The sequence below is a fragment of the Thamnophis sirtalis genome, unplaced genomic scaffold (assembly GCF_051295495.1).
Source record: "Thamnophis sirtalis isolate CommonGarterSnake01/CBP01778 unplaced genomic scaffold, rThaSir2_p1.2 scaffold_3, whole genome shotgun sequence".
Classification (NCBI taxonomy): Eukaryota; Metazoa; Chordata; class Lepidosauria; order Squamata; family Natricidae; genus Thamnophis; species Thamnophis sirtalis.
Genome location: NW_028261383.1, coordinates 118,995,233 through 119,015,749, shown reverse-complemented (window position 1 = coordinate 119,015,749; position 20,517 = coordinate 118,995,233). Strand labels below are relative to the sequence as shown.

The window sequence follows — 20,517 nt, the reverse complement described above, 5'->3', positions numbered from 1 at the left end:
TTATACAATGAATACAGCATTTTTTGCCTCCATAAACCGCAACCCCTTCATCAAAATGGCCATGCATAGTTTTTAGAGAGCTCCTGGGGGCTGGGGAGGGCAGAAATGAGCAAAAAAGGAGCACTTTATAAGCCTCCTAAAGGCCATCCATGCCTTTTCTTTGACAAAAAATGGGCCTGTTTTCGAAAAGAAATGCGCCATTTTTTGCTTGTTGGGGGGGGCAGCCCCCCAGGAGTACTCTACAAGCCTCTTAAAGGCTATTCAGGGGCCTTTTTTTTGAAAAAAAAACAGGCCCATTTTCACGAAAAACGAGCCATTTTTGGGAGGTTTGCAGATTGCAACAACTTTTTTTAAAAAAATTGTCTCTTCAAAACCTTGGTGCATCTTATACTTCGGTGTGTCTTATCCTTCAAAAACTATGGTACATTTCAGAGGGTTTTTCAGTAGCTACGAGATGCGAGAGTAACAGATCTATTTGCAGACACTCCATGAAATGAAATGGAAAGTAACTATTAATTGATCCCTCCTCCTTGGTTACCTTTGTGTTGGGCATCGTTTTGAATTAAGTTGGAGGTTGCTCTGTCCTTTACCTTTATTTTCTCCCTCATGAAATGCTTTCTTTTTTTCTTATAAAGGTTGTATTTTTTTCTTCTAGAATAATGATGGGTAACCTTTTTGCCATCATGTACCAAAAGCGGAGGGAGCATGGGGAGGTCATGTGTACTATGCACCCTGCCCTGAGGCATGTGCACATAACTCCTTGTCCATGCGTGCGTGATCCCCTTCCCCCACTTTTTGTGTGTGGCATGGCGCATCTATTTTTCACCCTCCCCAGGCTCCAGAGGCATTCTAGGAGCCTGGGGAGGGAGAAAACACCCCCACCCCCCCCCGGAGGCCCTCCAGAGGACAGAAACAGCCTGTTTCTGCCTTCTGATTTGCGTGTTGGGCCAGTTTTCACCTCTGGGGGCTTCATGAATAGCAATAGCAGTTAGACTTATATACCGCTTCATAGGGCTTTCAGCCCTCTCTAAGCGGTTTACAGAGTCAGCATATTGTCCCCAACAACAATCCGGGTCCTCATTTTACCCACCTCGGAAGGATGGAAGGCTGAGTCAACCCTGAGCCGGTGAGATTTGAACAGCCAAACTGCAGAACTGCAGTCAGCTGAAGTAGCCTGCAGTGCTGCATTTAACCACTGCGCCACTTCGGCTCTATGAAAGCCTCCGGAGGGCGAAAAATGGCAGAAAATGAAGGCCAAAATCAGCTGGCCAGCGCGTGGATGTGCACTGGAACTGAGAGGGCAACGCCTCGCGTGCCCTAAGAATTGGCTCTGTGCCACCTGTGGCACACATGCCATAATTTTGCCATCACGGTTCTAGGGGATTATTTGGGGGACATAACCTCCTTATTTTCACTGGTAGCTTGTCTTCTTCTGTCTGAAGGAGAAGTTGATGTTGTATGGGACTGGCAAAATGGCTAGTGGGAAAGGGAAGGGATAGTGCTGACAAGTAGCCAAATAACAGGTGAATACCCTCAAGGAACTGGGACTGGGAACAACACACTTTCATCCCTTCACTTATTTTCCACCTCCCTTCTATTTCTACTGTTGTCTCTGTAACTGGCAAGGGAGGAAGGGCTGATGACATAATGATGATTCGCCCTTGTGCAAAGATACATGGGACATCAGGCACTTCTTACAGAAAGTAAGCAAGGCTATAGTTGTCAATTATTTTACAATGTTTTTACAGTTATCTAAAAGGCTCACAGTGGACAAAAGGCTTATGATATGGAGTAAAATAAGACAATTTGAAGTAGAATTGTGCACTGATGCTAAACATGTAATTACTAAAATGTCTAAGCTTTTGCTGACATTGAAAACTGGAAGAACACGTTAAAGACTGTGTGAGAACATAGGCTAAGATTTTTGGTTATAATACACAGACGGATCAATGTAAAGATATGTGATTAAAAGGGTTGAAATTTATGTTGTGATATGAAAGAGATTGAATAAATTAATACATCTTGCTGAGAAGAATAAACTACATTGCAAAAAAGACAATATCTATATTTACTGATGGCTGGAAACCCCTTAGGCACCTTTTGAATAAAAATGAAAAGAGCTTGTGATTTATGGCTTTGATGATTAGATTGAACAAATTATAGAAAATAATTGTACTTATATCTATTGTGAATAATGTCAGAAACCACATCTTTGTATCTTTTTTTCTTTTTTTTCCTATTTTTCTTTTAATTTTTTATTTTCTTGCAGATTTCTTTTAGATTTCGCTTTCATTTCTTTTTCTGTTTGTATTCCTTATTATATATTAACCTGCATTCATTTATTGTTCTTTTCCTGTTTTAGCTGTCTGGCCATCCATGCGTGCATGCATCCATCTATCTAATATTTTTCTCTCTTTCTCTGGAAGATGTCACCGGAAGAGTCATTTTGATGCTATCTATTGATCCCTCTATTGCCAGAATTTATGAAATTATGCTTGCCAATATCAATTGAAAAATATATTTATCGGTATAAATACAATATCCAGGAGTCAACACTATATTTATTTATTTCTGTGGTCCTCCATCTCAACCAGTGTCTCTGGTTGTTTAGTGCTGAGGTGCAGTCCTTGGCCGGCCAGACTTTGTACTGATTTTGCCTGTTAATGAGACAAGCCCTATCTTTCAGGTTCCAAATAAAAGAATAGATAAGCAAAAAAGATTACTGTCTCTGACATACATGCAAAGAAATAACGGAAGTATTACTAGTTAAATAAACAACTGAAGAGAAAATTAAGATACCATATGCTTGATTAAAGAGACTACATTATCTAATTTTGATTCAACAAAAAGAAACCACATAGGTTAAATAATATTCTTAGTCCATGCTTACACTGACTTGGATGGCTTCTTTTTTTAGCATCTTTACTATATGTAGAAATGTGACACATCTCTTCACAAGATAAGGAATTTATTAAAATAAGCTTGATGCTCTGGGTTTACTTTTAATAAAGTAAAGAGCAAGAGCTAGTAAGATAGGAAACTACGGGTAAATCTGGAAACAAAGAACTTTGCTAAAGTGAGCATCAGAAACCTTGAAACTATCTTGAAAATACATAACAAATGATCAAAATTCTTAATGTACAATACTAGATGCACATTATATAAATAATTACACAATTACAAGCATTAAAACTGTGTACTTTGACTTCAGTGAGCACAATTCTAACCTAAGGCTGTGGGTAGGTAAAATCACCGAGAAGAACTGTTTATGTGTGGCCATCTCCAAATCAATCCATATTTTGGTTCGTTCCTTTAAAAACTGTTCTAATATATAAGTATAATTATGAACCACTCTGGCATAGTATACAGATAGAGATGAAAAAATGGGATAAGTTGCACTTATCTTTGCTGGGAAGAATAGTGGCAGTGAAAATGAATATCTTACCAAAAATTTATTTCTTTTCCAAATGTTACCTATACTTAAAAAAGATGCGAATAGATATAGAATAGAATGGCAGAAGGGTATCAATAAATTTGTATGGGCAGGAAAGAAGCTGAGAGTAAAGCTGAAAATAATGCAAGATGTACGTGAGAGGGGAGGTTTGAAACTACCCAATCTAAAACTATATTATGATGCAGTGGCATTATCCGTAATCAGTGATTGGATCGATTTAACCAATGATAGGATACTGAATATTGAGGGACATGACTTGGTATATGGTTGGCATGCTTACTTGTTATTTAACAAAAAACTGGACAAAAATTTTAAAAGTCATATTTTAAGAAATGCTTTATTGCGGGTCTGGAAAAAATATCAACATAAACTAAATGACAAGATACCTATGTGGGCAATTCCTAGACATGCAATTGAAAATATGAATATAGCACAAAAACAGGATAGAATTACTTACAGACAGCTTCTCACCCTGGAAAGGGGGATACTATAACTAAAATCCTTAGAGGTATTAAAAGAGGAGAAGGTAGTTCAAACATGGTTCCAGTATGGGCAATTACAGGCCAGGTGGAAAATAGATCAAAAAATTGGTTTTATCCAAGTTGAGGATAATCTATTTAAACAAATAAGAGATCAAAGCTTAATGCATATAAAGAGGATATATAATGTATTAATACAGATGGAATCGGAAACAGAATTAGTTAAAGACTGCATGATAAAGTGGGCTCAAAATATTGAAGAACCAATAATGTTGGATATGTGGGAAAGAATTTGGGTAAGAAATGTGAAATTTACACAAGCCCAAAACCTGAGAGAAAATTTGTACAAGATGTTCTATAGATGGCATTTAGATCCTAAAAAATTGGCCTCGATGTATTCGAATTTACAACCCAGATGTTGGAGATGTGGTTCTCTTGATGCTACATATTTTCATATATGGTAGACTTGCCAAAAGGTTAAGGTATTTTGGATAAAAATATGGTGGATTATACAAAATATTCTTTAAAAAAGGATAAAATTTACTCCTCAGTTATTTTTGTTAGGTATAATTACTGATTGTACAGTGGTAGAGGTTAATCTGATTTTGCATTTAATAACGGCAGCAAGACTGTTGGTGGCGCAACACTGGAAGAAGGAAGATTTGCCTACAATCCAAGAATGGACACTGAAAGTCACAAATTTAGCTGAGATGGCGAAAATATCTGCATATCTTAAAGACCATTCAAATGAGAGATACAAACGAGACTGGAAAAAATGGATCGATTATATACAAAATAAATATGGAACTAAAAATTCCAGATAGCCTATGCTTAAGACTAGGAATGATTTGAACTGTTTAAAGTTAATTTAGCAAGGAGGAGCTAAGTTCAATGTAAAAGGTTATTAATTTCTTACTTCTATTTTTTATCAATATATCTTAGACTGTGGTTGTTAAATATCTATACCGTGCACGGGTTCTGGGAAGTCGGGGGGGGGGGGTAGGTTGTGGGGGCTCAGGGGGGGGGAATTATTCCAGGTTTTATTTCAAAGTAGTATGATTGCACATGTATATTGTTTTCTCTTACAACATGATATTCTCTATGTAATAATATACGTGTGATTATATGTTATGGAAATGAAAATAAAATATTCTTAAACAAAAAAAAACTGTTCTAATTTTGGATAAGGAAAGGCATGATTGCAATAATCATTTAAAATATACTTTCGTACTATGGCAAAAATTATAGATTTCACATATTTGACTCCAAGTTGTACTTACCAATTTCACACAAATAATTAAAGGTGGGGAAGCTTCTTTGAAATGAAGAATTGGAATTCTGGGTTTGGAAGTTTCCTGAACAGAGATCAGTACATTTCCTGGTCAGTTTGATGTACTATAGCTGTCCCTTTGAGCTTATTACAATGAAAAGCATAGTTTTTAGAAATAGTTCTGTGGTTGCCAGTTTTCCTTTATACTGCTTCATTAGCATGTGGTTAACCAAATCTCCTTTTTTCCACTCATGGCTTTTGCATCATTATTCTGGTGCAAAATACCTAGTTTTGGAAATCCCCTTGTCGGGTATGCATTTGCAAAAATACTAAACTTGATCAATGCATGGCCTGGACGCAGAAGGTAATCCAACCCAATTGTCTAGAAAAGACAATTGAAAGGAAGAGATCCTTCTCTTCCTCTTCCTCTAATATTGTATCCTAACTGCCTAAGGTTAGGAGGATGGCTTCCACTGAGAAATTGCCTTCCTTCACAATACCTCTAGTAGAACTCCTTTCATTCCACTCTACATTATTTATCAAATCAAACGACAACCCAATTTCCTTTAACGTTGCTTTGGCCTCTAAATAGGATCATAAAAGTCCTACACTCCTCCTGGAACAGAATTCAGTCGTTAGTCTCTGGAACATTTTTTTTAAACTGATTGTTTTTTTAGCATTGAAGAAAAAAAAAGTGGGATTTACAATACCCACGGTTTTCTTTCCATACACAGATATTTTTTGGGCGGGTGGAGGAGGGGAAAAAATATTAGGATGAAATTTTCAAGTAGGTGATGTTTTATTTGGAAACTTAAATTTTGTTTTTCATTTGTTCTGAAGATTCCTTTCTCTTCTGCTTTATTTACATATGTTTAAGATGACTGTGGTTTATAAGGAGAATAAAGAGTGCCAGCTAGTGGCCAAAACCCTTCTATAGTCAATTCATTTGATGCCATACCAAAATCACAGGGTTTGTTGTGAACCCATGCAGTAAGTTGCATTAAGACAATTGTTAAACTCAAGCCAATTTTATATTACAAAGTTGAACTATTCATAAAATATAAAACATAAAAAAATAGGGCATAAAAACATGCTCTATAAAATGTAGTATAGAATGTATTTGACATCTGGAAATTTTCTGAATCTACCTCATTTCTGGAGTTCCTAGGATTAAGAATTACTATTCAATCAAAAACAAGTTTCAACTCTATTCTGTATTTCTATATTTCCTCATTTGAGTCCAGATTTTGGTTCCAAAGGGACAGCTTACAAATCCACACAGCATTTAACAATATACTCTAATCTGCATATTTAATTTAAATTTATACAGAAATTGGATTTCTGAATGAAATACGTTTTACATAAGGCATATGTTAACTCCTAATACATCCTCAATTCTAACATATTAAGAGTGTTGTAGCTCTGTGTGCACTATACTCACATGATAAAAACCATTTCACAAATAATAATGGCTAAAACAAAAACATTACCAACCTTAGATTCTTCATACGTGTAAAATCCTTTAGTGATTTTATTTTTATCCACATCACAAAATGCAGTCACCTAAAGGGCAGAGGTAAGCAAAAAGAAATGGTCTGTTGTTCTATTAAGGACATAAAGAACCTGTTGGTTGGACTGTGTGCTATATATATGCAATTTAGCTGGTGGACTATTTAATGCAGAGCTGTGCTTCCCTTATTTTATTTGTTCAATTTATCTAGCCACTCTTCTCAGATACTGTATGTCTGTGTGGGCTGTCTCATATAAGTAATCAAAATTATAACAGCAAAAAGCTATTAAAACAAATTAAAACAATTAAAACCATAGTGTAGAACAAAGAATCATACCTGACACAATTGCAAAAATTATATAATAAAGAATACATTAACTTATAAAATGTTAACAAATCTTGTTTATATACAAGACACAGACACACACAGTCCTAATTTAGTGACCAAAATTGGGACTGATAAGTTGGGTCACTAAATGAAGCAATTAGTAAGTGAAATCAAAACCATGCTTATGATCTTACTTCAGCTCTCCTTTGCTTTATAGACCTGTGAAGGTCATAAATCCAAGGATTGGCCATAAAGTTATTTTTTCATCACTGTTGTAATTCAAAGCAATCAACAACAAAGGCAGTTGCTAAATGAGGACACCCCCACTGCCCCCCCCATATCTTATGGGACTTGAAATCAGTTTGAGCTGTTATCTACATGCAGGATTTTTCATTTAATTTACAAAATGAACATTACAACAAAAATTGCAAGAACAAACAGGATAAAGGCAACATGGATTTTATTATTAGAAATGCTACATGTCTATTTTGAAGATTTGTCTTACTTCTAATCACTCAAAGTATTGAAGAAACTGATTAATAGTTCAGATTACAGCAACAACAAGCAATCTCAGATACTTTCCATACTAACATATATCCACATGGATGGCTCTCATCTTTATTTATCTTTGTACCATCATTGCTTATGTTTTAATGAAATAATAACAAAGGAAAAGTGACATGCATCCAAAAGCAGGAAACAAATGTATGCCTAATTGTTTATGCAATTAGAAGATGTCTAGTCTTCTAGGATGCTCTTATGAACTACTTACCTTAGAATATCACTATTAAATTCATTTTTAGAATATTGCAATTAACAATTTTTTAAACTTCTCACCAGTAACAGGCCCTTGTGTCTGCATTTGTATGACTTACATAAAACACTTCACAAAAGTCTTAAATATGTACAAAATGCCCATGAATGATTACTTTTTATTAGAGATACTACTAAGGAAAATAAATGGTCCTTGTATAGAAGGGGAAACAAATAAATAGTGCAATTTTTGCTATACTAGTACAGTCTCCTTATACCCATTACATGACATTCTAACTCAGTATTTAGCAGTACCTTCCTGATGATGTTTCCCAGAAGCCAAATGTTTTAGACTAGAATGCAGGTGGAGACAGCAGTCAGATAGGGTTAACTCCATCCAGTAACCAACAGGGCTGAGTCAACAGATTATAAAACCATCCTCTGTGCGGCTCCTCCCCAGCTTTAGACGAAGTAGAGCGATGTGTAGTTGATATGGAGAAGGAGAATAAAGGAAAACCAGGAAAAAGGAAAGAAAAAGGACTACCCTAGTCCTATCAAAGGATGGAACCTGACTGGAACAGAGTGGGGCTGACTGCTGTCTCCACCTGCAGTGAGAATGAGCGTATCAACCAACACCCATTCTCCACGATTGGTGGAGACAGCAATCAGATAGGGACATAACCAAGTTTGGCCCGTTTTAAGGGAGGGATCCAGTCCCTGTGGAAGAGGAGTCCAAGGAATGGACTTGTTGTAAAACCCTCCGTCCAAAGGCAGCTTCAGCCGAAGCAAAGCAGTCTATCTTGTAATGGCAGATAAAGGAGACTGGGGATATCCATGTGGCCAAATTTCCTCCTGAGTAGCCCAGGCTGCTGACGTGGCCGCACTACGAGTGGAGTGGCCCATTATACCATGTGGAGGAATAAAATTGTTCACCCTTTTGCCTTAGATATACAGGCTCTAAGCCAGCGCCCTATGGCGGAAGAGGAGACCTTAGAGTCAAGGGAAGCTGGCTGAAAAGAAACTAGTAAGGCCTCAGAACGCCTGAATGCGGCACAGCGTTTGATGTAGATATGTAATGCCCTGCGAACGTCTAGGGTATGCCACTTTTTTTCTAACCCATAAGTGAGATGGGGTCAAAAATTAGGTAGTTCTTGAATCTTATGAAAGGCTTAAGGTAATCCTCCGGAGCACTGGCAGCTGCATTAGGAGAGGTCAGGGCCACCACTGGCAGGTCTATGGCAGGAAGGCCGAGAGCCTTAACTAAGGCATGTCCTACGTTATACAAACATTTATCTAGGGAATTAGGCAGAGGACCGATGCCAGGGGAGGCCCATTGTCTTTGTACCACGTTCATAAAGATTCTAGGAGAAGGAACGACCTCCTTTTCAACAGTGGGTTCCAGGAAAAGAGGGTCCTCTGAATCCCATCTCTGCAGCCGCAATCTTAGGCATTGGAGTAGGCTTAAAGCCCGCAATCTTCTTTGCCTTAAACAGCAAGGAATGAAAAAGAGCAGGTTTAAACAATCACACAAATGCGGGTTGATCAGGGCCCAAATCTTCATCCTCAGAGATGAAGGTGCCTGCTCTTCTTCATCCCCCACCGTGGAAGGCCGAGACTCGGAATGGTTGGAAGAAGCCTTAGAGGAATGCTTCTTTTTACTTTTAGATTTGGCTTGGATTTAGAACTGTGAAGATTTCTTGTGTTTGAGGCCAGCAGCTATGCCTTTTTCAATGGCAGAGGATATGATGGCAGCAACATCTGGGGTTATTGCAGGAGTTGGCTGAAACCCTAGAAACCCCAGGGAGGAAGAAGCCTGATCTGCCTCTGGAGAGGGGCCTGCCCCATCCACTGAGTTATCTCCACTATGAGGAGAATCAAAAAACCCTGTACCATCCCCTATCTGAGAAGGGGAAGCTTGATCAGATAGAGAATCCTCTGAATCAGAAGAAAGATCCACAGGAGGAGGGCTACCAGGAGGGACAGGAATCACCTGGAATGGATGAGGGCTCTCTCTGCCATCCTGTGTGCGCTTGCTAGAAGCTGACTTGTGCGACAAGGACTTGAGTTGCCTCTTTCCCCCTTTTTTTGCTGCCCTAGGAGCCTTTGCCAAGGGCTCCTCAGCTGCCTCAGCTACTACCCTTTTTCTTGAAGGCTGAACTGATGAAGAGCCAGCAATAGGGCTCTCTGGTGGAGAGAGCTGGGGGGAGATTACTGCCCCATCTCCTGTGCTGGAAGCCATCATTAGAAGTCAAGCAGAAACAGCTACCCTCAAGGTAAATGCTGATAAATGAGCTCCGTTACTGACTGTTGGCTTCAAAATGGCGCTCGCTGCTCTTCACACCAAATTCAATTGTCACACACTTCTGCTGGCTTGAAATGGTGCCTGCTGCAATCTCTGAGGGAAACAGTCAGCGATCTTCCTGAGGACTTTGCAGACACAGCGCTGTATTTATGACAATAATCGCAGGGTTTCCATCCTTGGGCTTGTCACTGGGGCAACCTCCAGCAATCCAATCGAAAGAGAAGTGTCGGATCCGCTCCGCTGCCTAATAGGAGCCTCCAACAATCACTGTAAGGAAAAAAAAGCCTCCGTCGCTTTGAAACGGCTGTTCCAGCCGCACGGCTAGCTCCGCAGCGGACAAAGCCCCTTGCTGAATATAAGCACTCCCTCTTCCTGCAAGATCTTAAGAATGGCAGGGGTTGAAATATTAAAGTTTTAGAAATAGCCAATTAGTAAGAAAGAGCAATTTAATCAGAGAAATACAACTACACATCCAGCCCAAAACTGGCTGAGTCTAAAGCTGGGGAGGAACAGCACAGAGGATGGTTTTATAATCTGTAGACTCAGCCTTATTGGTTACTGGACGGAGTTAACCCTATCTGACTGCTGTCTCCACCAATCATGGAGAATACAACTGCAGGTCTCTTGAATTATGGAAGAGTTTCTTCTGGAACTACAAGGCCATCATCTATTGATCACTTTCCTAGAAACGTTATATGAATTTGATCACATGCACAGATTTCCAAAGTGAAAGGAGGGTTTCTTCAATAAAGAACTTTAGGCAATGGAAACTCATCCCTCTTGCACTGAACAACCCTCTTAAATGTATGGCTAGATCTGTCTTAGTGGATTGAATATGATAGCAAGAAATAAGGAATAGAAAGAAAGAATGAAGGAAAAGTGCTAATTTCTGCTAATTTCATCCCATATATTGAGCTCTACAAGACAAAAAGAATCCAAAATAATAGGACAAATAATTGTTATGATGCAAATATAACTAAGCAAGTCTTTGTTCTCTGTTCTGCCTCAATGCAATTGGCACTGGAAATGGACTTCAAGTGGGTCTTGCACACTGGCAGCTGAGGTGGCGCAGTGGTTAGAGTGCATTACTGCAGGTTACTTCAGCTGACTGCTAGCTGCAGTACGGCAGTTCAAATCCACAGGCTCAAGGTTGACTCAGTTTTCCATCCTTCCAAGGTGGGTAAAATGAGGACCCAGATTGTTGGGGGCAATGTGCTGACTCTGTAAAACCACTACTTCTTTGTTTTGCTTTATCATAGAAAAGCAAGAAACAACTAATCATGTTTTTTAATGTTATTTCTAAGGCTAAGATATTTCAAGTCATTATGTCAGCAATATATTAAGGATTATGATGAAGCTTTGTTTTGCAAGGGCAATTTCCTGAATTTCCACATCTTTATATATCACTCCTTCTTCCCCTTTTCAAATGAAGTACAATAAAATATGGGCATGTACATGAGGCTGTTTGCATAAGTCTATGTATTTCAACATGTAACTTATAATAGGTGAATGGTGACAGAATAGTAGCTTTCCTGACATATTTTATGATATTTGAACTAGAATAGCTTATATTTATTATTTCTTTAAATTCAAAACTTTAACTATTTAGTTGCATAAGATTTTCTGGACAGAAAACTGTACAAATTTGCACATTTTCACATGTGATTGTGACGGTACCATTTGTTCAACTGAAGGATAGAATTTTTCTTTTTTTTCTTTTCTCATTAAAATTGCTTTTGCAACTTGAATGGCAGAATGAAGTTATAAAAGTAACTCTAACATTCATGATACTGGATCTGGATAGACAAGCATAAAGCAGACCTTTAAGCATCCCATAAAAGATTGGTTTTCTACAGCTGCAAGCTCAAAATGAATTGGATGCTTTTTTTTAAACAAAAAAGGTCTGTTCGGCTTCAGTCTTGCAGAAATACTACAACCATGCTCTGTCAATCCCTTGAATTTGAAAAAAAAGAGATACAGTTAGGAACCCAGTTTCTTAAAACTATTCAGAATCGCAACCATAACAGAATGGCTGTTGTTCCAAAGGGTGGTCCTTGAAATATTATCAACTTTCTAAAAAATAGATTCCTAAACCTTGTCCCAACATTTGAGAAGAAAACATGTAATCCAATGAGTCAGAAATTGCTGTTTTCCAAAGGACCAAAAACAATAACATATAACCCTCTCGCATATATGATGGATTTTAGCAGACAACCCTTTTCAATTGGCTCCTTTCTGTACATACACATTGCATCTCCCACATGCAATGTGGGAGATATTCTGGGATCCTCTGGGAAAGCTTTAGCAGGCTTGGATAAATCTTAGAAAAGAGAAGGCCTTTTTCTCAGGTGTCTGGGAGTAGGTCTGTCAATGCCCTGGGCTACTCACACAGAACTATGGGAGCAACTTATGCAAAATTCCTATTTGAGAACCAGAATAAGGCCAACTGAAAGCAGAAAATTTGTAAAAGAAGAAAGAAGGAAGGAGAAGAAGAGTGGAAGAGATTATGAAAATACAAATGCAAATACAGAAATACTTGTCCAGCAAATACACATGCATAATACTCATTTACACTGTGCAAAAAACAAATCCCTTTAAATCTAGGAGTTTAAATTTAAACTCCTTCGATTTTCCTTTCAGAGAATTACAGGGAGGAGTCATTTAGGACATCAAATGCAATACCCTATTAAGGATAGGAATCTAAATTAAAGCATCCCTTGTAGATAGCTAAACAGCTTTCTATGAAAACATGCAGTGAAGACAAGCCTTCATCTTCCTAGATGATTGCTGGCTGCCAGCAGTTTGGCAGTTCAATTCTCACTGACTCAAGATTGACTCAGCCTTCCATCCTTCTGAGGTCAGTAAAATGAGGACCCAGATTATTGGGGCCAATAGGCTGACTCTGTAAACCACTTAGAGAGGACTGTAAAGCAGAGGTGGGTTGCTCCCGATTTGGCCTAGTTCGGCCGAACCAGTAGTGGCAGCAGCAGGAGGCTCCGCCCACCTGCCCGGACGCTTTTTTTTTAAACCCAAATCACACTTGATTTATACTAAGTCAGTGACTGACTACAACTCCAATATTCTTTCCATGCATGATACTTCCAAACCAGGTATCTCCTATCTTGTATCTGACTTTTTCACTAACAAGTTATCAAAATTAGCAAGTAGCTATTACAGGTGATAGCCAGTTAGTTAATAGATCAGATCTATTAGTTTATAGAAACAATTCCAAACAAACCAAACATACGTGAGAAATGAGTTCTGGCTGCAAGAACACTGGTGCTATAAGCTTCGTTTCCCCATGCTTCCAGTGTTGCATATTTTAGTGTTCTCTAGATGTTTGCCTCCCCAAGACTCAGAACCCATTTCCATTGGCAATACTAGTTAGGATTAAGACATGAAATAAAAATAAATTGGAAGGCATCTAGTTGCTTACTCTTCCCTAGTCAATAGGAAATAGGCCATTTCCTTTGCCAGTAACATATACTATAGGAGAACATCATGGAATTCTAAAAGCAAAGAAAGAAAGAAGAACCTTGTCCCATCTAACTTATAGTCTCAATTTCAAAAGATGAAGGGGTGATGGTAATAACAGCAAGAATGATCAAACATATTTAGATATTCTAAGGAATAGAAGGTTTGGGGAATAAAGAAAAGTTAGTAGTCTCTGCTTCTTGGAGGAAGAAAAGTGGTTTTGTGCACCTATTCTGAGAGGAAATTTTAGGCATAAAGTTGCAGCATATATACAGTTACTACTATTTATACTACTTTGGTAAGACCACACTTGGAATATTGTATCCAGTTTTAGTATAGTTCAGAGAAGAGTAACAAACATTAGGGGAGTAAGGCTAAAACATATGAACGGTTGCAGGAACTGGTCTAATGAAAAGACAGACTAGGGGTGACTTGTTAACAGTTTTCCAATATTTAAGGGGCTGTCAGAGAAGAGAAGATCAATCCAAAGCATGTGAGGGCAGGACAAGAAGTAATGGACAGAAATTTATCAGGGAGAGATCCAATCAGAGCAATGAGAGCAATTAATCAGTGGAAATGACTTGCTTCCTTTGAGAACAGGTTGGATGGTCATTTGTCTGACATGTTTTAGGGTCTCCTGCTTGACCAGGGTATTGGACTAGAAGACCTCCATAGTCCCTTCCAACTCAGCTATTCTGTGTTCTGCATTTCTACTATGTCCTGGATTTTTCTGATAATTTAATATTCTGCTGATATCTTAACTAAAAAACTACAAGGAAAGCATTCTATTAATACCAATAAGTAAATCAAGACCAAATGCACTTTCTTGAAATCAATCATAACTGAGGAAAGTGGGGGAGGCAAAAACATCTTTTCTCAGATTGTTTCAAAACAATACTCTGTACTGGCTGGGTTAATATTTCCAGCTGTTTTTTCAACTGCCTAGCCAGGCAAAAAAGAAATAACTTTAATTGCAACCTTGATATCCTGGCCTACAGTGTTGCCAAAGCAAATGTTATGCAAAGGTCAGCTTAGAAGAATCTGAGCATCTCAGCTAATTACAGCCACACCAGTAATAAGAAAGGTTTTGCTATTTTGCAATACAGTAAAGAAAAAAGCTGACTTGGCTGATGGTGAAACTCCAAGAATAATTCTATTCTTATAATGCTACTTCTGTTAATTTATGATAATTCTGGGTTTCGGGTCTGCATTGTTATAAAATACACAACAACTGATCAGGAATCACCACATCTGCTACAAACCAGGTTAAGAGAACTACATTGACTCATACTACTAGCCACTTTCAACTATCAGTGAAAAGCTTCACAAACAACTGCAAAGAAAATTTTAGGGATCAATTGCTGTTTTTCATTTCTGAAGTTTCTTTTCTCGACTAAACTCTGAAACCCTACCCTACAGCCCACCATTCTGAAAATATTTCATCACGTGAAAACCATGATAAATGAAAGCATTCAGGGGATTTTACAAAGCACATTGCACAACAGAAGTTATGAAATTTCCATAGCAACAAACAATTTTGGAAAGTGCACTCCAGTGATTAAGATGATTCAACATTTTGGAGTGGAAAACCCTATCAGCTGTAAAAGAAATAATCATCCGCATGTGTCCAGCAGTTAAGCTGCTCTTATGGACAATAATCTTACTTTTTTATTTACATTCAAAGGTTGTCTTAAACTACCCAACCAGTTTCATAAACCTGAGTTTGTATGCAACACTTGTGGAGTGAAAGACAAAATGCTAATCAAACCAACACTTTTCTTTTCCTGTACTAAGTCAATGGTCTTTCCTGTGCAAAAGCATGACATCTTATCACCTGAATGGCAGCTATTTTGAACCACCTTGGATATATATTAAGGTAGAATAGAAATATTTCTCTGTATCTGTTTATTTCTTAACAAGCCACCTTCTTCCATACACTGCCTTGGGACATACAGTAGCTTCCAAGAGCTATTATTTATAATTTAATGACCATATAGCTAATACAATCAAGTATGGAATAAATAAAATATAGTGAGCAGTCTTTTTTTTCAATTCACATCACTATTTTTTTCAAAGAAGATGAAGCAATCAGTGAAACAAATGGCAACTAATATATAATGTTACAGCATTCAGAATTTTCACATGCTCTACACATGTTGCTCTTAAATTATTTTCTGGACAATATTTTGTTAGTAATAACCAGCTAGCATATTCAGTTATCTAATTTATTATTAATATAAATTTTTATTTCAACCCTCTGAAGTTCAGTTTTGTATGTGTATTTGTCATATGTATTACCAACGGGCAAAATGCAACATTTTGAAATAAAAATGAATTAAAAATAATAATCCATGTTTCATACTAATTCATTGAGAGAATGGTTCTGAAAACACATGTCAACAAGAATGAGTGTTTACTGAAGTGATTGCCCACTTGTAAAATATTTGCTCAAACTTACTTTGTTCTGATTAGCTGGAGATAAACTTCTAAAAAGTTTTCTGCCCTGTTTGCCAGCATTCCAAATGGTGAAGGATGTCCAATTACTAAGAATTCTCTCCTCTAGAAACAAAACTCGGTGTGTCCAGATAGTTTCCCTGAGAATTGTACAAAACAACAAGAAGAAGAAAAACAAGATTTAACATTATTTAGACACAAAAAGGTTCAAAGAGACAACAGGTTAGAATTCTTAAAATGTATCTCAGGAAAATTTTAGATCATGCTGTTTCAAATGTAATTTTGCAATAAAACACAACATAAATACCAATTTCCCCTCTTTTGGGCTTCAAAATAAGGACTAGGGCTTATTTTGGGGTGATGTCTCTCCCTCCGATATATGGGAGACCCACTTCTTCTGCTTGCTCAGGGCCAGGAGGCCCTGTGGTATTCCAGTGCTGCCGCTTCAAGGCAGGAGGGTGGAGCTAATCCTCACACCACACACTGGCTTACCTCAGGGCCCCTGCAACCAGGCCACCCAAGCCCCAATACCTGCCTCACCTTGTGGCATCAGTTCCAACAGCCCTGTCCAGCAGGACCTTGCATGGCTGCCGACCCACTTCTGCCTGCTTCCAACTGCAATGGAGCAAGAGGTCAAGCAACATACTGCTGCCATGGCCACAAGGCAGTTCTTGGGGCATGTATGGCCTGGCTACAGAGGCCCTGAGGTAAGCCAGTGGCCCTCGGCTACCTTATGTTGGTTACACCATGAGCAATTAGACAGAATGTGTGAGCGACCAGCTTCACAGGTGCTTAAGTAGGGCTTATTTTGGGAGTATGGCTTATATTAGATACATGTGTAAAATATATTAGGTCTTATTTTGGATAGGTCTTATTTTCGGGAAAACAGGGTACATGCTGTATATGTGTGAGTTGTCTATGTATATACATACATAATATATATACATTTGTGTATATATGTGTATGTATATTCTTTTGTCTATTAGGTATTGCCCAGATAGAAGTGCTTAATAATATTATTTCTATACTGCATTTACTTGCTTTTACAAGTAAAATAGAGTTCAAGCAGTAAGTGGAACAACCTAAACTTTGCCCCCCCAAAGTTTGAAAATTGGGGAATTGGGTAGGTTTTTTTTTTTTTTTCACTCGATGTATTTGTCATAATATTTTCTTTCTTTGTTTATATTTTATCACATGAAGATATAGTCAGAAGCATGATCAATTAAGTGTTTTACATTTACATCACTTTACAGGATTATCACTCAAAATGTAAATAGACAGAACCCTATTAGACATGTAAAAAATATTGCATAAGATTTTGCTGCAGGTCATCACCAATATTACATTGTCACTTAAGTAGCTGACCAGGCTTCCCCTATGTAGCACTTTTTGATATTCGACAAATTGTTTGCAATGTTCAAGAAACAAAACAGCATACTTTTTCACATTTAACAGTCTGAAACTTCAGTAGCATGGCAACAATATTTGTAATCAATATTCTCAGCATACACTTCTGCATGACAATTAAAATTAATTTCCCTTTCTTGCTACAAACACTTGAAAGAAGGACAGAGACCTCTTCACAATAAATAAAATACTGACAATATAAAAGCCAAAAACAACATGCAGCATCATTAGTGAAGTTGTGACCTTGGTGCTACTGCTACTGCTACTGCTAAATTCTAAGTTTAATAATAAATTCTACAAACCGGCAGATGTCTTTTTATTCAAGTGTGTTTTTATGTCTGAACTTTCAAAATAAAATTCCATTATGTCATATATAAACATAAGATAACATAAGCAAATGCTTAGATCTATCTGAAATGTTGAATCCATATGGCTTTGGAACTGTAACAAGGAAACATCTGCAAAGGGAGAAAATGGGTCAGGATTATCAATTTTAACTGCCCTCAACAAATTTGGGGGTGGGATTTTTTTTATTTTTTTTTTTTTTGCATTTAGTTCCTTTCAACAAAATAAAATCAGTTCTGTTTGGCTTTCAATAACTTTCTTGTTTTGTTTGGGCTCATTTCATACCATCTCAGAGACCTCTTTATCATAATTACAATTTGTTTATTTTCTTAATCAATCATTCCCATAATAAATGCAATATTTCAAAGTGAAATTGTCTAGGGCAGGGGTGTCAAACTGTGGGCGGTGCTTATCTCTGTTTTAAAGCCGAAGAGCCAGTGCTATCCAAAGACGTCTCTGTGGCATATGGCCAGCATGATTAAACATCCAAGGTGTACAGAATGCTGTTATCCTCCACCAAAGGTGATTCCTATTTTTCTACTTGCATTTTTACATGCTTTCGAACTGCTAGATTGGCAGAAGCTGGGACAAGTAACAGGAGCTCACTCCGTTACCCAGCGCTAGGGATTCACCAAAGTGCCAATCTTCTGATCGACAAGCTCAGTGTCTTAGCCACTGAGTCACTGCATCCCACATAGACCCAGGCTACAAAGGCTATCACAGAGAGATATTTACAGATATGGTTGGTGTTCTACTCAAATTTTCATCCTATTCTCCTTAACCTAATAGCTGAGATCATCTCTAAGTTGTCCTAGGAAAGCGCTAAGACTGTAAAGTTGAACAGAGTTAGTTCAGGATTTCACAGTGTGTGAGATAGGACTATATATACTATGTGACCTAAGCAAATAACTAGTCATTAAATGCAATGACAATACTAACAATGTGTTGAAAAAAAGACAACAGAATTACTTCTTGGACTGTAAGTTGTTTTAGAATTCCAAATAATTAATAATGACATTTAAAGAAAGATAAAAACAGAATACATAGAAAGGGAATTAACCTGAAGAGAATTATGGAAAGGAGAAAGAAGAGTAGCTCCCTTATTTCCTGAAATGTCTCTATTTATAGTGTATAAAGTATATTTGACAGTTAAATGCCAAAAAGTTGGGATAAATAGTAAAAGAACATTTTTCTAATAATTGTTTGGAATCCTTCCAAAGGTTGCTCACAGATAGAATCAAAATGCTGGAAGGATAAAACAGAATTCTTATGTCCCTACATTATGAAACTGAAACTTGTCTTGGATATGAAATATGGTTTCTACTGGAAGCATCTGTAAGGAATGGAGAGACCGTATTTCTATCACCCTAAGAGCAACAAAGACATGTCTAAGCTAGATTACTTACTCTTGTCAAGATTCTTTGATTCTTAACAGAAATTTTCTCATTGTTTAAAATTTATTTCTGCTTTAAGAAAAGATTTTGGCTTTTGCCAAACTTCTTGATGTGGGAAAATGGGAATTGGGACAAGACCAAGTAATCAAATTCTTTGACTTTTCACCTAGAGTAAAATGTGTGTAGTACTCTTCTCTTTAGAGACAAAAGTCTAAATATTATACTATCGGCTAGCCAAGCCTATTAAAAATTACTCTCTAGTAATTCAACTCTAAGTAGTTCTCATTATTATCTGTTCAAGTGAATACCTGAACAATACTTTTAAGGTGCAATCTGCACCAAGCACCACTACTCCTGCAGGCAAAAAGTAGCTGGAGGAAGCAGCACAGACTAATCAAAAGGCTCTTCTCCCTATGCCACGTCCTAATCAGGTTGGGAGCTGCCAGGGGTTGGCTTATTATCATGAAAATACAAATTCACTGTTCCCATAGAGAGAAGTTTGGCCCTTAAGGAATTGGGTGCCTAAATGAGATGAGGTAAGCAAGAAAATATCTATCTAAATTTGCATCCTGGCCCTCACATGCTCTTTTCTGCGAAGGTTAAGTCAGAAAGTCTGTACCACGAAGCTTTATCTTGGGAATATTTTCGTAGCTTCAGGTTGTGTCATAAGGACAAACAGTGGGTGGATCTTCAGTTCTTGCGGAGAAGTGTGTGACTGAGCCTTCAGGCTAATTACATGATAATTACAGATGTTCTGTGAAAACCTGTAATGAGTGCATCTTAATGTTACTAATATTGGTAAAATATGTTGCTTAAGGAGTGTCAAAAGACAGAGATGATTTGGGGGTTTCCCCTTAGGGTTTCCGGTTCACCTAGGTTGTCTTGTACACTGAGAGCTGTTCCCAGGGCCAGTAGCTGGGATTCCTGCCTTGGGGGATAAGGGAATGCCATTTTCCCAGACTCCCAGAGCCAACACAGGTGCAAGGAACTGCAGCAACTTGCAAGCAGCAATTAAGGAACTGTTTGAAACAATATGAAACTAAAAGCAGTTCTTAAAAAGTTACATAAACCACCTCCAGAGAAGATTCTCACTGGTTAATTTCAATTTTCACACGAATTTCATAGCTAGAAGCAACAGCAATGCGTCATGAGGACCAGTTGGAATGCCAAACTGGGGCTCCACAGCTCATAATCCTGATGCAAAGTAACTTTAAACTGTAGTAAAAGGATAAGATTTTTTTTTTGTAAGGCCCTGAAATTCTTGTATTCTTTTAATAATTTTGATGATTAGAACCAAACAAAGAAGAATCAGAACACACTTTTATTATATTTCTGTTGGCTTATTAC

At 37.7% G+C, this 20,517-nt stretch overlaps 1 protein-coding gene across 1 annotated transcript in view; it reads right to left on the bottom strand.

The window, feature by feature from the left end:
* Positions 1-20,517, bottom strand: part of QTGAL (queuosine-tRNA galactosyltransferase) — a 141,290-nt gene that overhangs the window by 7,482 nt on the left and 113,291 nt on the right. Inside the window, exons 9-11 of the mRNA XM_014065834.2 lie at positions 16,029-16,164; positions 6,698-6,766; positions 5,214-5,288 (exon numbers count right to left, since the gene is read on the bottom strand). Of these exons, the coding sequence (XP_013921309.2) occupies positions 5,214-5,288; positions 6,698-6,766; positions 16,029-16,164 (280 nt within the window). The remainder of the gene's footprint in view (positions 1-5,213; positions 5,289-6,697; positions 6,767-16,028; positions 16,165-20,517) is intronic.